This window comes from Momordica charantia (assembly GCF_013281855.1).
Source record: "Momordica charantia cultivar OHB3-1 chromosome 5 unlocalized genomic scaffold, Mcharantia_2.0 BLBB01000005.1, whole genome shotgun sequence".
NCBI lineage: Eukaryota > Viridiplantae > Streptophyta > Magnoliopsida > Cucurbitales > Cucurbitaceae > Momordica > Momordica charantia.
This window is the reverse complement of record NW_028275163.1, coordinates 19325072-19340407: the sequence shown is the minus strand read 5'-3', so window position 1 is coordinate 19340407 and position 15336 is coordinate 19325072. Positions and strand designations below refer to the sequence as shown.

Here is a 15336-nt window from a genome sequence, read left to right as displayed (position 1 = left end):
ATATAGTCTCGTATGCCCACACATGTACAAATACACGATGGATGTAATAAACCACAACATAGAAAAAAAACAGCGAATAATAGAGTTTTTATGTCCATACGTGGAACGCCCATGGAAAACCATAGAGACTATATGATTTCCTCAATCCTCCCTCCTTCGACTTCTTGGATGCGCCACGCTGCAGACTATAGATTGTTTTCTCGAACGACAACAATGTCCAATCGTGGTTGCAGTAGGCTTCCCAATCATCCACTATTCCAAGCAAAGTATGGTCAAATTTCATGTTTCTCTCTCTCCCCAACAGTACTAACTCTACGAAGTACACTATTGACACCTTAACTGCATCAAAGTCATCCTCGAACCGAATGGATGTATACATCTTCTCCAACTCACTCAACAACAGGTTCGTGCTATTATTGAAGTATAGGGTCCTAAGTCTTTGAGGATACGTGATTTTCCTAACTGGACTCCTAGAATACTTTAGACCGCTAATGATGTCAAACTCTCTCCGACCGAACGACACCTTAGTCCCAAAAAGGTTGAAGCTAATAGTGTCTGGCGTACTCTCTTCAACCTCCCTAAGCAAAACACTATGTATCAGGGCCCGTTAAATACAAGGTCCACATCAAGGAGGTGGCCGAAGACAGTTTTCCTAAACATAGCAAGCTGTTTTTGGGTAACTTTTGTCTTGATATCATTGCTTGTTTTTGCTATATGCGATAGACAAGTTAGGTTGGCAGAGGCGTAGGTTGCAGGATCGATTTTAGGAATCATTTTACAACACCTGGACGGAGAGTCAAGAATAAAAACAACACAATAATGAGAAACAACCCAGAAAGAACCAAGTAAGCAGTTGACATATAAAAAAAAAACCAATTTTGTTCACGTGCTGATAAATTTCTCGGGGTCGACCTCGGGCGAAATCGATCCCGAGAATTAAAACAAAAAAATCAATACTGTACACTTCCTCGGGTCTAAATTCAGGCGAAATCGTCCTCGAGAATTAATTTGCAAACGAAAAAATTCCCGGGGATTTTCGGGCGACATGTTTCACAAAAAACCTCTAAAAAAATGGAAACCTCGGTCTTCCTCGCCCGAATTCGTCCCGGGAATTTTTCGAGATACTAAACCCCAATTAATAAATTTGAATTCACCAGTTTCCTACCCCATTTCGCTCGAAATAGCCCCGATTCTTCACCTTCTTCAACCTAAAACCACTTCAAACCCAACATTTACAGACCCATAACCCTTCTAACCGTAACAGATAACGACGATGAGCATAAAAACCTTTCAATCGATGAAAACTAAACCCTAAAAACAATGAAATGGATGATAATAGAAAATGAAATTCTTACATGCTAAAATCGACAAACCCTAACTACACAAACTAACGAAATCAACTTACCTCCAATATTGAATGCCAATAGCGAGGAAGAGAGCTTTTTAGTCAACTTTAGTACTTGAACAGAGGAAGAAACGGTGAAGAAAAAAACGGAAAAGGAGACGAAGAAGAGAAAGAGGGGGAAACGGGGGAGGCCAACGGTTGTTTTTGAGGCAAGGATAAATATGTAATTTCGTTTAAGTTTAATTTAACTAAAATAATAGAATGAGTCATCCAAAACATTTATTTAAAGGTGGGTTATTTGAGCAAAAAGTTCTTCTGGGAGGTCATTTGAGTCAATTATCTCGTTTTTCTCAGAATCTCAGACCGCGAAATCATCTTCGACACTCACGATTGCTACGACATATCTTTCGACGACGACCACATCCTCACTCTCCTCACCTCCGCCACCAGCATGGTCAACTTTTGGATCTCCGACGTCCGCCGCCGTCGACTCCGCTGTGTCGTCAGCCTCGACGTCTAGTGGAGCCCTAACTTCAACTCATCCACACGCTGGAAATCCCTCAGTCCTTGATCGATTTCCTCGACGACGAGTCATTCGCCTTTGTCGGCGTCGGAATCGAGGAGGACGCTCGGAAGCTGTACAACGACTACGGACTGGATGTGGCGAACACCGTGGATCTTGGGGATCTGGCTACGACGGAGCTGAGGGTGGATCTGAGGAATGCCGGCTGAAGCATTTGGCGAGAGAGGTTCTTGGACGGGAGATGGAGAAGTCGAGGAACGTCACGCTGAGTAGATGGGATGATGAACGCCTCTCTCCCGATTAGATACTCTATGCCTCCATTGATGCGTTTATGTCGTTCGAGATTGGAAGGTATCTGTCCAGATGAATATATGGAATTGAGGATTTTGAAGCTGTTCTTTCTTTAGGGTTCTTGTTTGATGGAGGGATTCCAGTGGTGTGTAAATTTCTGTTGTTAGAGTTTCTTTGTTTGATTACTGCAAAATCTGCTTTCTCTCCGTTGCTATCCTTTCTTTGCCTGCGGTGGTAGTTCACATTTTTCCATATTTTCATTTATCTTTGGGTTAATCAACATTTCTAAAAAAATCGATTAATATCAATTATTAACTCATTTAGAAACGATTAAATGCTGAGTTGTTAATTTAAATATTATTTATGAATTTGGCATAAAATGGAAACCTTTGCTTTGTTTATAATGATTTTTAAATGTATTTACTTTTTAAAATGTTGTATGAAGCAATTGGGTTTTAACTATTTTCATGTTTCACTTCTTGGGTTTGTTTTAATCCCATTCTGTTTTTTGACATTGGTTAATGATAAGTAAATTCTAGGAGGAATGGATAAGGTTTATTAGTATATTTAATACTCTTTCTATAATTAACCAAGTTCTAATTACCCGTGTTGTGTTGACAGGCGAGGGTTAAATCTCTATGCCTCTAGTTCAGCTCAAAAAATTAATATTTCTATGATAACATAAAAATATCAACAAAACATTAACAAAATGTTAACTGCAACTCCCACAACTGCTACGACATCACCTTCGATTCCGATCAAATCAAAACCACCATCACCTCCTCTCCATACATGGTCGACCACTGGATCTCCCGAATCCTCCGCTTCCACCGCCGCCGCCTCCACCGTCTCCTCGTCGGTCTCGACGTCGAGTGGCGCCCTAACTTCAATCGCTCTCGCCGGAACCCCGCCGCCACATTGCAGCTCTGCGTCGGCCGCCGATGCCTCATTTTCCAACTCATTCACGCCCCTGAAATCCCCCACTCTCTGCTCCACTTTCTCGGCGACGAAACCTTCACTTTCGTCGGCGTCGGAATCGATCAGGACGCTCGGAAGCTGTTCGACGACTACGATTTGACTGTGAACAACGCTGTCGATCTCCGGTCTATGGCTGTGGATCGGACGGGAAGGAGGGATTTGAGGAACGCAGGGCTGAAGGATTTGGCCAGAGAGATTCTTGGGAGGGAGATCGCGAAGCCGAAGGCCGTGACGATGAGCAGATGGGACGACGAATATCTAACTTCCGCTCAGGTAGCGTATGCTTCCATTGACGCGTTTCTGTCTTTTGAAATTGGAAGGTCTCTGTCCAGTTAGATTCGAATTTGTGAAAGGGGCTTTCAATGGCTGTTTGTTAGGGTTCTTCATTTTCTTCGATTGCGGTTTGTTAGGATTTGATTGTTACAGCTTTTCATTTGGTTTTGGATTTCCATTGTAAATCTGGTTGCTTCTGTTCGGCATTCTGTGTTTGGTAGACTTTAGATTCTGATTTGAATTCTCGATCGCGTTTGTTTACTCGTTCGTTCTCTGTTCAAAATGATTTCAAAATTTTGATCCTACAAACAACCTCTGGAACCAATTGGCTTTCAAACTTTTTGAATTTATGTAATTAATGTTGTTGGAGCAATTTCCATCTGGTTGCAACTCCTTTTTTCTTGGTGGATTGAAATTTTATCAACTGAGACAAATTCATAAGAACCAAGAACAAAAAGTTCACTCCACAAATTGAAATAGTGTTTTGTATTTTGTAATAATCAAATTGATTTGAATTCTTATTTTCTAGAAGTTGTCTCTCCAAATTTTTTGTTTTCAAGTGATTGACGTAGAACACTTTAGAGTCATTTAGAGTCAAATCACTTTTTAGATGCAGTGTAAAATTACTTTTAAAAACTGTAGCTCAATTCACAAGTATTTTTAACTGTGTATTAAATTTTTTTTTATCAACCCTCGTTGATATTTTTACGTTTAGAGGTTCGACTTTGACGGGAGGGATGAATTAATATTTCTTTGATATTGTGTAAATATTATCAAAATATTATTAAAGTAATTATAATATTAATAATTATTATTTTTAACTTATTTAAAATATTGAAATGTTGTAGGATAATTTAAACATTTTTATGAACTTTATTTCTGTGATTTTTTTGAAATGTGGAGGAACATCAGGATTTTATTGACAAAATTTTTAGAGAAATTGTAGTGGGCTGTAAAAGATAAATATGTCACCTGTTTTTTAAAATTTTTAAATATAACAATTTTTTAATTGTATGAGATATATCAGTAATATATCAGATACTCGTATCAGTAGTATATTAGATGTATATCACATACATATTACACATACATTAGTAGTATATTAAATGTATATTACATATATATTGCATGTACATCAGATACTCATATCAGTATATCAAATGTATATCACATACATATATCAGTAATTAGATATATTACAATTTACATCATTTGGGTAAAGTTTTTTAAAGGATAAAAAACTAAATGTGGTTGATATTTTATTAATTTTACTAAATATTTTTACCATATTTGTAACTGTCCAAAAATTTTATATAAAAGTTTTCATAAATTTTTGACTTTGACATTTATGATGTCTCGACTCAAGGTTGGGTTACAAGAGAGAAGGATTCTTTGCTTCATGTTTGAAGGTAAAGGTGAGCCACACTTGGACTTTGGTAAATGTTATACTCCGAAAAGTAAAATAATGGAAGTGTATTTAAGACCAAAATTTTTTTAAACAAAGTCGACGATGTTCAATTCTAACACTTAAACTTTATTTACTTACTAGGAATCAAAATAAAATCGATTGAAATTAGAATGTTATTTCTTTGATGTTGTTTTCTAAAAATATTTTAGAATCAGAATTAAAATTTCTTTAACATTTTTTACTAAAACTATCCGGAATCGAAATCGGAAACAGATATATAATAATTATTAGTATACAAATTTATTCTTTTTAACTAATTACAAATACATTATTGGCTACTTTTTTTTAATGTACAGCAATAATAAATTTTAATTTATTTTATTACTATATTATTAATAGTAAATTTTTTTTATTATAATAATTTATTTAATATTAATAAATAATTAAAATAAAAGTATATCAACTAAAATATTATTTTATTAGAACAACCATTATTTAATAGAAAATACTATTAAATTTAATTATTCTAATATTTAATAATAATGAATTTTATCAAAAAAATTAGAGAGTAAAATCAAATAATTTAAAAATTAAATATAAGTTTATAATATTTTACAATAAATCACGTCAAAATTTTATTAGAAAAAAATATTATTAGTAGTATGAATAAAAAAGACATAAATAAAAATATAAAAAAATTAATTACAAAAATTATGGTAGGAGAGAGGATAAAAATATTAAAGAAATCATAATAAATATGTGAGGCGAGATAAGAAATAATAATAATGAAATGATCGGTTGGTCGGAAATATATATCAATGAACCATGGTTCTAAATATCTTTCGATAGATAATTCTATCGACATGTCCATGTTGAACCAAACATGGACATGAGAGGTGAATCGATATTTCTATCATAATACGAGAAAATCAACAAAATATGAAAATTATCAACGAAATGAGAAAATGTTCATTTGTTATATTTTTTACGATTTTTTATTTTTTCTAACTTTTACAGAAATATTCATCGACATCTGCATTTTATCGATATTTCCTCGACATTTCCATCTATTTCGCGTTTAAAACCAACGTGGAGTTATGCTCTGTCCTATTCAATTTTCTCTCTCACACATATTTATGTACTAATCTTAAGAGAAGTGACGTCCAAAGTGAGCAGACAAACATTATAGCAATTTTATATTGTTTCCACAGTTGCAAACAAAGAATTATCTCCAAATCTCTTTTTCCTCGCTAGCAGTACCCTCTCTATTATTATTATTATTATTATTATTTTTATAAATTTTCTCAGCTAAATGGGAAACTTCTATATGTATTATTGGCAGAAAATTAAGTTTGGGTAATGTATTTTCATTCCTTCAAATTATCCAGATGGAGGAGATTTTTTTTGTTTTGTTTTTTCTTTCTTTACTGGAGTTGAGAGATTTGAACTTACGTCTCCCTTAAAAGATAAAATGCTAATTTTAGCTGAGATATATATATATTTTTTTTTTCCTATACCTCAAGAAGACAATATATTTATAACTTATAAGACAATAACCAAGCATTTGTTTTTTAATAGCACAGGATTATCAAATACAAATTCTTAAATTTAGTTTCTAAATTCTTGTTTTCGTATCAATCAAACCTGCACTGTAAGATACTTTTCTTCAATTTTGGACAAATTAAAAAATATCCCGTAAGACTGATGTTGACATTGAAAGAAAAATCCAAACTACAAGAAAGCAGTCTCTGAATAAACGACTCGGAACAATTCTCAAACCACATGGTGTTAAATTTTGATTTGAGATTGCAAAAGCATTTGAAAGAGAAAGAGAAAGAAGACCAGGGAATAAAGATTACACAATCAAAGAACCCATATTCTTCAAATCTGATATTTGGAAGTCATAACTGAGAAGAGAAACGGAAATCGAAATGCTACAATTGGTGATCCAAGTCTGCTGCACAAAATCCATGAAACAGAAAGAACCCTAGGAATCATCAACATTTTCCCCTGATTCCCTTCGATTGGAAAGATGCCTTCCAATCTCAGATGACAGAAACGCATCAACGCAAGCATATTTCACCTGATTGGGAACCAGCCATTCATTATCCCACCGACTCATCGTCACGCTCTTCGGCTTAGAAATCTCCTTTCCAAGAACCTCTTTCGCCAAGCCCTTCAATCCCGCATTCTTCAGATCTCCTCTTCCCATCGCATTCTCGGCCAAATTCCTCAGATCCACAGTGTTGCTCACGTTCAAGCCGTAATCGCAGAGGAGCTTCTCGACGTCCTCGCCGATTCCGACTCCGACGAAGGTGAAGGACTCGTCGGTCAAGAAATCGGTCAGAGAGCGAGGGATCTCGGAGGCGTGAATGAGTTGAAAAATGAGGCATCGGCGATCGAAACAGAGTTGCAGTGTGGCGACGGGGTTTTCGTAAGAGCTATTTCTGTTAGGGCGCCACTCGATGTCGAGACCAACGATGAGAGGTGGAGTCTGAATGGCGAGGGTTTCAGAGATCCAGGAATCGACCATGGCCGGAGAAGATGTGAGGAGAGTGTGAATCTGATCGGAATCAATGGTAACGTCGTACAAATTGTGGGAATCGGAGGGAATTTCGTGGTCGACGATGCTGATAGCCATGGCGGAGACACAGAGAGAAGAGAGATTCTGTTTTCTTGAAAACGAAGAGAAGACTGAAGAGAAGACTGAGTTCTAAATCGCCCCAAGTTTATTTATTGGACCAAAATACCCTTGAAAACTTTTTAAACCTTGGGAAATTGGGGTTTTGAACCCCACAATAGTTCAAATTGGATAAATGAACCAATTTTAAAAAAACCTAATTTTTGACCTCACCCCTACTTAATTTTGAACCCACCTTTAGTGAAAAGACGAATATACATTAACTTCCACTCAACCATTTCACCAAACTTTTAACCTCATATTTTACTTATGTTTTGAATTTGAAACAATCCAAAATTTTCACACCATCCAAACTTCTCACAGATCACGTTTTTTAAAATCCGCGAAAGAAACATTGCCACGTGTTTAATCATTGTCCCCACACTATCTAAAATCGTTGTCACACATTTTCACATTTGAAGAGTTAGAGGTACGTTAACATTAAAATTTCTGAAATGATTTGAAATATTTTCCATTCATACATTTTCACTTGGCTTCTTGAAAAAAGAAAAAAATGCAGTCGGTATCCCGGACCAAGTATTGTTCCGAGATTGAAGCTTCGAGATCCGGGATTGAATGTTCAATCCCGGACAAATCCAGGTTCAATCCCGGATCGAAAAATGGTTCGGGAGTGAACCGGGATACATCCCGGACCAATCTCGAAGCACTGTGGTCTGGGATATGTCTCGGACCAAGACTAGTCTGGGATATGTCTCGGACCAGGACTAGTCTGGGACGGTCCGGGATGACATGTATTTTGTTATTTTTTTACCACTTTTTTTGGACAATATTCTTATCTCACTTGATTTTATCTATTTGCAGGATGCCTCGTGTTTTCATAACATTTGGTGGAGAATGGAACGATAGTGAAAAAGATTACGTTGGTGGTCGCACGAGAGGATTGACAGTGGATAGTACAACCACGTACAGAGAATTTCTAGGTCGCGTGTATAGATTGAGTAATATAAACCCCATTCAGTTCGATATTATAATTAGACGCGTATATCATTTTAAAACTAAAGTTTGTGTAATGGAGATAACTGATGACGATGACCTGAATTTTTTTTTAACTGGTGAAGATGTATCTGAATTGCCTATATACATATCTACTATGCCAAAGCAGGTAGATGAGAATGAAACGTACATGCCTTCTTTCCCATATCATGTAGGCCAAAACGTGTCCTCGAGTTGTATGCCCACAGCTTGTATTCCCCCATTCCAGAGACCCACAGACTCGATACATTCATTTCCTTCCTCATCATCGAACCCCTCTTCTTCCCAACAACCACACCCCTATTACGGGCATTTAGGTCATGATATAGTGAGTTTAACACCATTTGAATCAGATGTTGTTCCATGTAACCTAGGAGATGACATGGTATGTGATTGGAATGTGCCGGGATTATGGAATGATAATCAAGATGAAAGTGATGAATCATATGACCCGTTGGGAGAGTCAGAAGAAGGAGACTATGAAGCAGAATTTGTGAATGATGACTATGACGATGCACTTGATGAAGAGTCTGAGCCCGATGTGGAACAGGTACAAGCTGAATTTCGTAGGGATGAAGCAGCGGTCCAACAAATGGGGTGCGATGGTCTCACTGGACAGCCTAATGATGAGAAGTTGCAACTCATAGTATAGTCTTCTGGAACAAATGATGTTAAGGAGGGCAAAGTATTTGATACGAAGAAGGAGTTGAGTTTGAGAATGCATTTAGTTGCAATGCGGCTAAATTTTCAGTTTAAAGTAAAAAAGTCGACACCGGAACTATATATACTACGCTGCGTTGATACTAGTTGCACCTGGAGACTTTGAACTACAAAGCTGAGGGACTGCAATCTGTTCAAGATAAAAAAATACTATAGCATCCATTCATGCAACGGTGGAGTTTTGAAACAGGATCATAGGCAAGCCAAGAGTTGGGTGGTCGGACATCTTGTCCAATCGAAGTTTACAGACGTCTCCCGCACGTATAGACCGAAGGACATAATACAAGACATGAGGATGAAGTATGGTGTGAATTTAAGTTATGACAAAGCTTGGCGGTCCAGTGAAGAAGCACTTCGACTTATTAGAAGGGATCCAGCATCGTCATACGGTCTACTACCAGCTTATGGTGAAGCATTAAAAATCATGAACCCAGGTACCATTTTCGAATTGGAACTCAAAGATGGAAAATATTTCAAATGTCTTTATGGCTTTGGGTCAATCGATTAGAGGGTTTCTGGCTTGTATTCGACCAGTATTGGTTGTCGACGGGACCCACCTAAAAGGGAAGTTCAGAAGGGTATTGTTAACAGCTTCTGGTGCGGATGCGAATAACCAGATTTACCCAGTTGCATTTGCTATTGTGGACGGTGAGACTGTAGCATCATGGGTATGGTTTATGACTCAATTAAAAGGTGCGCTCGACGTAGTGAACAATTTGGTTTTCGTTTCCGATAGACATCACACCATTTGTAAGGCAATTGACAAGGTATTTCCCACTGCATTTCATTGCTTTTGTATACAACATATTAAGATGAACTTGTTAGCAAAATTTAAAGTCGATGCGAAGGCACTCGAGGAACTATTTCTAAAAGCTGCGAAAGCATATCGAGAGTCTTATTTCAACTCAATCTGGGCTCAACTTGGTGTGTACCCTGGTGTGAGGGGCTTTGGACGACTTCTTGATAGTATGGATGGAAAGTATTTGGTCGACAGACAAAACACAAGTTCTATCCTCACAGAATCGCCACCATAGGTACCAGAAACCCATAAGGTGCCCCATCCATTTGGTGTCAGTTGAGCAGGAGCCAGGTTAACCGCATTGAGAAAGAATCGAGTAAAGGGATGCAAAGGTGATCTAACCCTATATACATTTGAGGATAAAAACTGACACACCCTAGTGAAGGCTTGTCAATCGTTGCACCCGCCGCAGGAATTCTCAATTCAATATCACTTGGGATGGAGTAATTGTATCTAAGGATTCCTAACAATTCCTCAGGGCAGTTAGAATATGAGTAATCGGAACAATCACCACGTCCTTCTGGCGATTCACTACGTCTATGACAGCGGTGAAGGGATGTGAATCCCGGAGCGGAAACGGATTTTCGTTGCTGATTTTCGGGATACAAAACCGAATTTTACAGAAGAAAAATACAGGGGAAATTCTACCTTTGAAGAACGTTTCTTCAACGAGTTTCCCTCGAACACCACCACTATGTCTTCCTTGCTATCCTCTTTTTGGTTTCCAGAACCGTGCTTGTGGGAGCCTTTTGTTTGGAATATCAGGGAGAGTTGAGGGAGAGAGCTAGATTGAGAGAAAACTGGGAGGAGTCTGTTCTGCATTTTGTATTTTTGCAGAACTGCAAAAAGAACAAAAACAGTGACGTGGGGTGACTCCCCACGTCACATTAACCTCCCACTCCCCTACAATTTTGCAGGGGAGTTTAATATTATTAATATTAATAATATATATATATATTTATATTTATATAAATAATTAATATATATATCATATATATATAATAATTAAAATATAAAATTAATTTATTAATTAATCATATTAATTAATAAATAATTATTAATTATTAATCCAATTAATAATTAATATATATATATATATATAAATCAAATAAATAATTAACACTTAATTATTTATCATAAAAATAGAATTATATTCTATAACATTTCTCTCGTATAACCTATAGTTCTAATGTACATCTTATGCACATTATTTTTAACCTATAGTTTTAACATGAATCTTATTCATATTAATTTTATTTGAATCTCATTCAAATAATTTCTCTCATAATATATAGTTTTAATTTATAATTAACTATATATATTATAATGTATCAATATACATATAATCCCTTAAGTAATTTGAACATTTCAAATTCTTCCAAAACCTTGATCCTCGTTGTACCTAGCAAGGGGATCTAATGGACCTACAAATCAGAAGCTTCAACGATGCGAGATTAATCGGTCAAACTCATTGACCGAGTTAATCAAGATTCGTTAACTACGGGTCATTCCACTAAAGACCCGAAGTTGCACTCTTCTCACTGCAGAACGTTTTCGTGTCCACGGATATACGACCAGAAATGACGAGTCAATCCTTCACAAGTGTTCGTAACTCAAGTTGGGTCAAATTACCGTTTTACCCCTGAGTTACATCTTACTCCTTAAACACCACTGCTCCTTTAATGAACAACCCGGTTATGGTCCAACCAATAATCGGAAGTGTCTCTCGGCCAATGAGAGGGTGGGCCCCTTGTTCAAGTCCCGGAGTCAGCATTTGAGAGAACACTCATCTACTCCCCTAAAGTCGGGGAGGAGTGAATTCCATCTTGTGAAGTTATGTTCACAGCTCCCCACTCGGTCTCGTCCCCAAAAAGGTAGGAATGTTGAGTCGGCGACTCGGGCCACTCTCACCCATACAGATCAAAGAACGAGCCCTCACGGGGAGGAGTCCATAACTCACTCAGGATTGAGAATGAGTTGTCTGGTCATCCTAAGAAATGACAATCTATTAGTTAACGGTGTTACATCTAAAGATTGCCTATTTCGCGGTCCGGTCTTATACAAACTCATTGTATAGGATACCCCCACTCGCATGTCTCCACACGAACGACCTGGATCTAGTCGTCTGTAACCTTTACAGAGCGGGCCGTATCCATAGTGTTGCCAGGATAAGGTACCCAGCCTTATCCATATACTATAGACCTTTTAGGTTGTTCACGGGACATTATCCATTGATATACCTCGTATATCAACTATATACCCAGTATATATACTGTCTCGATTACATCACAAATAACCTTGGATGTTTAGTTTATTGGATTTTGGATAATGCAAAGCTATGATTCAATAACAAATTTATTGAATAAAACTTTATTAAATAGACATTTGTTTTTACAAAATACAAACTACGAGTTTAGGGCAACACACCCAACAAGCGGGATTTCCTACTTTTTATCGGGGAATCTTCCATGGGTACTTGCGAAGTTGAAGCCCTAGATTGATTATGAGTGCTAGCATCGAATGATTTGGTCCTAGCCATCTATAGAACTAAAATGATGGTAAGAAGTTAATATAGGCACGAAAGCTACTAAAATGCAAAAGCGAAGATGAATGGGGTACTTAAGCTCGTAAATCTGCGATAATTAAGGACCACTGCCCTAGCCGATTAACCAAGTCTCTTGAATGATTTTGAACGCGTGAAAAGTTGTATTGAGGCATTATAAATACTTAATGGAGGGTGGGGTTAGCTCGGAAGGGAAGGGAAAAAGGCAAGTTCGGCTCTGCACCGCGCAGGACGAATTGGGTACTACTTCAAGAAATTCAAAATAAAGCCTAGAATCTTCCTGAAGTAGGGGGCTAATGTTTAACCCTCGAATCTCGGAGACACGCCATTCTATCAATTAAACCAAAGGGGGGAGTCGTCTAAACACGAGGTCGGATCACAACCGAACTAGGATACTCTGCAGAGTTGGACATCAAGTCAAGCGGTTCCCTCCGCTAGTTACGCTATGATAATCAAACCGTTTCCCCACTCAACATGCGGTTGTTTTTCTATTTCTAAGGGGTGGGAACCGCTTAATTTAAATGAGGAGCCAAACTCCTCAACGACTATTTTCTTTCCTTCATCTATAAATACCATGTGGGCGAAGGAAAATGGTATGCAAAAAAAACTGATTGATACACTTGTTTATTTTTACTGGGCACAGAGACTAACTTGATCGTCGGAGTGCTAGTAGTTTTTCTTACAGGATCTAATCCAAGAGTGTTCTCGATGAATTATTGTGATTAACAATTTTATGGTAAGAACATTTGAAATTTTAAATTAATTTTCTTAAAAATGAATAAACCACCAGTCAACCAAAAAAGGTAAATTTAATTCATTTATGTATATCTAACAAATTTGGTGATTTTTAAATCACTTTTGAAATAAAATAGTAATCACTCTAAATTACTTTTAATTATATGAAAATAATTCGAAAAAGTGTAACCAAATGTTGAAATAATTATATAAAAATCATTTTCATAAAATCACTCGCCATTAAATCTCCAAAAATCACTCCTAAAATAATTTCTAAACAATGCCTTTAATCTTGTAAAATATCTAATTACCTTTTAAATAATTAAATTGATTTAAAATATTTTTTCTTTTTGAAGAAATATTTTAAAGTTTACTTTTCAAAGAGCGATGGATTGAGAAACACTTTAGAATATCTTTATGGTAATTTGGTTGTAAGTAGAATCACTTTTATAACAAACTTGTGATTAAAATTACTCCTTAAAAATTGTAATGGAACCCACAAGTATTTTCATTTGAACTAATTTTATAAAAAATGTTAAAAAATATATTAAAATTGTTTAAATTAAAAGTATATCAAACTCACATTTAGTTTCATTTTGTCAAAAGAATCTTGTATTTCTAACAAACTTCAATCCACTTAGTGGATATTTTGTTTGACACTTTCATGCCTATGGGTTTAACTTGGACATAAAAAGGTGAATCGAAATTTCTTTTATATTATCTAAATATCAATAAAATATTACTAATGTAAATATAATATTAAAAATAATTTTTTAACTTATTTAAAATTGTGAAATGCTTTATAATAACCAGTAAGAAATATGTTGGATGAAGGTGAAATCTTGTAGTTTTAATTCGAAGGCAAAAAAAAAAGAAAGTATATATATATATATATATTAATTTTTAAAATCTTACCATTTAAACAAAAGAAAGTGGCTTCTTTATTTTGCTTCACCTTGATGATTTTTTTGGAAGTTGAACGACTATGCAAGTGAAGTCAAGAAATGGGTAGAGAGGTCGTTTTTTTAGTACAACATGTGGGATTGGAGACTCACAATCTTTTGATTGAAGATATATTTCAATTATCACTGAACTATGCTCGTTTTAGCAGGTAGAAAGGTCGTTTGAAGATCCCATGTATTGTGATTACGACTTATTATGTGACTGGTCATACAACAATTGGTTTGGTTTAGTTATATTTTTAATTTAGTGCATCAATTCTGTGTTATAGAAAATTAAAATTTTTTTGTTTGGGTGGAAAACCTATGGTAAAAAAACAAAAAATATATATATATATAAATAATATAGAACAGTCATCCTATTAAATAATATTTATGGTTTAAAAGTTTATCACCATAGTACGTACTCTAATTACGTAAATTATACTGAACTTTTTCTCCAATTTTTGTAACAGTTGAAATATATTTCATGAAATCAACCTCTAAAATATGCTAAAGCATCCATAAAAAGGTTCTTTATTTAGAATAAAACCCTATTAAATAGTTTTTTTTTTCAATTCAAACGAAGCTCTCAAGTTGAGCTAACTGGTTACTTAGGACTCGGTTGGTAACGTTTCTGTTTCTTGTTTCCGCTTCTTTATTTTTAATGAAGAAAAATGAATTGCATGGCTCCAATATACAAGAATTCAAGTATGATAAACCAATCGTTTTATTTATGTTTTGGAAAAAATTGGAAATGGGAACAAGAAAAAGAGGAAACTTGTTTTGGTTTTCCAAAATTCATGTAAATTTCCAAAAAATGGGAAACAATAAACATAGTTAGTTGTAAAATACTTAAATTTCTTAAGAAAATTGGAAATGAGAAAAAAGAAAAGGAAATATTACGGAAGGAGCCCTTATTTTCCTCCATACTTCTAATTTCATTTTGTTGACAAAAAAATTTTTGGGCCAACTTTGAGGAAGGGCATAATTTATATTATCAAAATAGTCCAAATTATTTAATAGTTTTTTCAAGCAATTATTTAATAGTTTTTAATAATTACTGAATTAAATTTTATGATGTGAATAC

At 35.6% G+C, this 15336-nt stretch overlaps 2 protein-coding genes and 1 pseudogene across 2 annotated transcripts; 2 read left to right on the top strand and 1 right to left on the bottom strand.

Moving 5' to 3' along the window:
- The first annotated feature begins 111 nt into the window (after positions 1-111).
- LOC148211506 (3'-5' exonuclease-like) lies at positions 112-2365 on the top strand (annotated as a pseudogene).
- Positions 2366-2703: 338 nt separating this feature from the next.
- LOC111016622 (3'-5' exonuclease-like) lies at positions 2704-3671 on the top strand. Its single transcript, XM_022292073.2, has one exon. It carries the CDS (start codon positions 2952-2954, stop codon positions 3471-3473), a length of 522 nt encoding a protein of 173 aa, XP_022147765.2. The 5' UTR covers positions 2704-2951; the 3' UTR covers positions 3474-3671.
- A 2828-nt stretch (positions 3672-6499) lies between these two features.
- Positions 6500-7517, bottom strand: LOC111016613 (3'-5' exonuclease). The gene has a single exon (XM_022292058.2). The coding sequence runs from the start codon at positions 7457-7459 to the stop codon at positions 6806-6808; it is 654 nt and encodes a 217-aa protein (XP_022147750.1). The 5' UTR covers positions 7460-7517; the 3' UTR covers positions 6500-6805.
- Between the last annotated feature and the right edge of the window lie 7819 nt (positions 7518-15336).

Bases quoted from the DNA above. Each gene is read 5' to 3' on its own strand.
- LOC111016622 (XM_022292073.2), top strand. From the start codon at position 2,952: ATGGTCGACCACTGGATCTCCCGAATCCTCCGCTTCCACCGCCGCCGC.
- LOC111016613 (XM_022292058.2), bottom strand. From the start codon at position 7,459: ATGGCTATCAGCATCGTCGACCACGAAATTCCCTCCGATTCCCACAAT.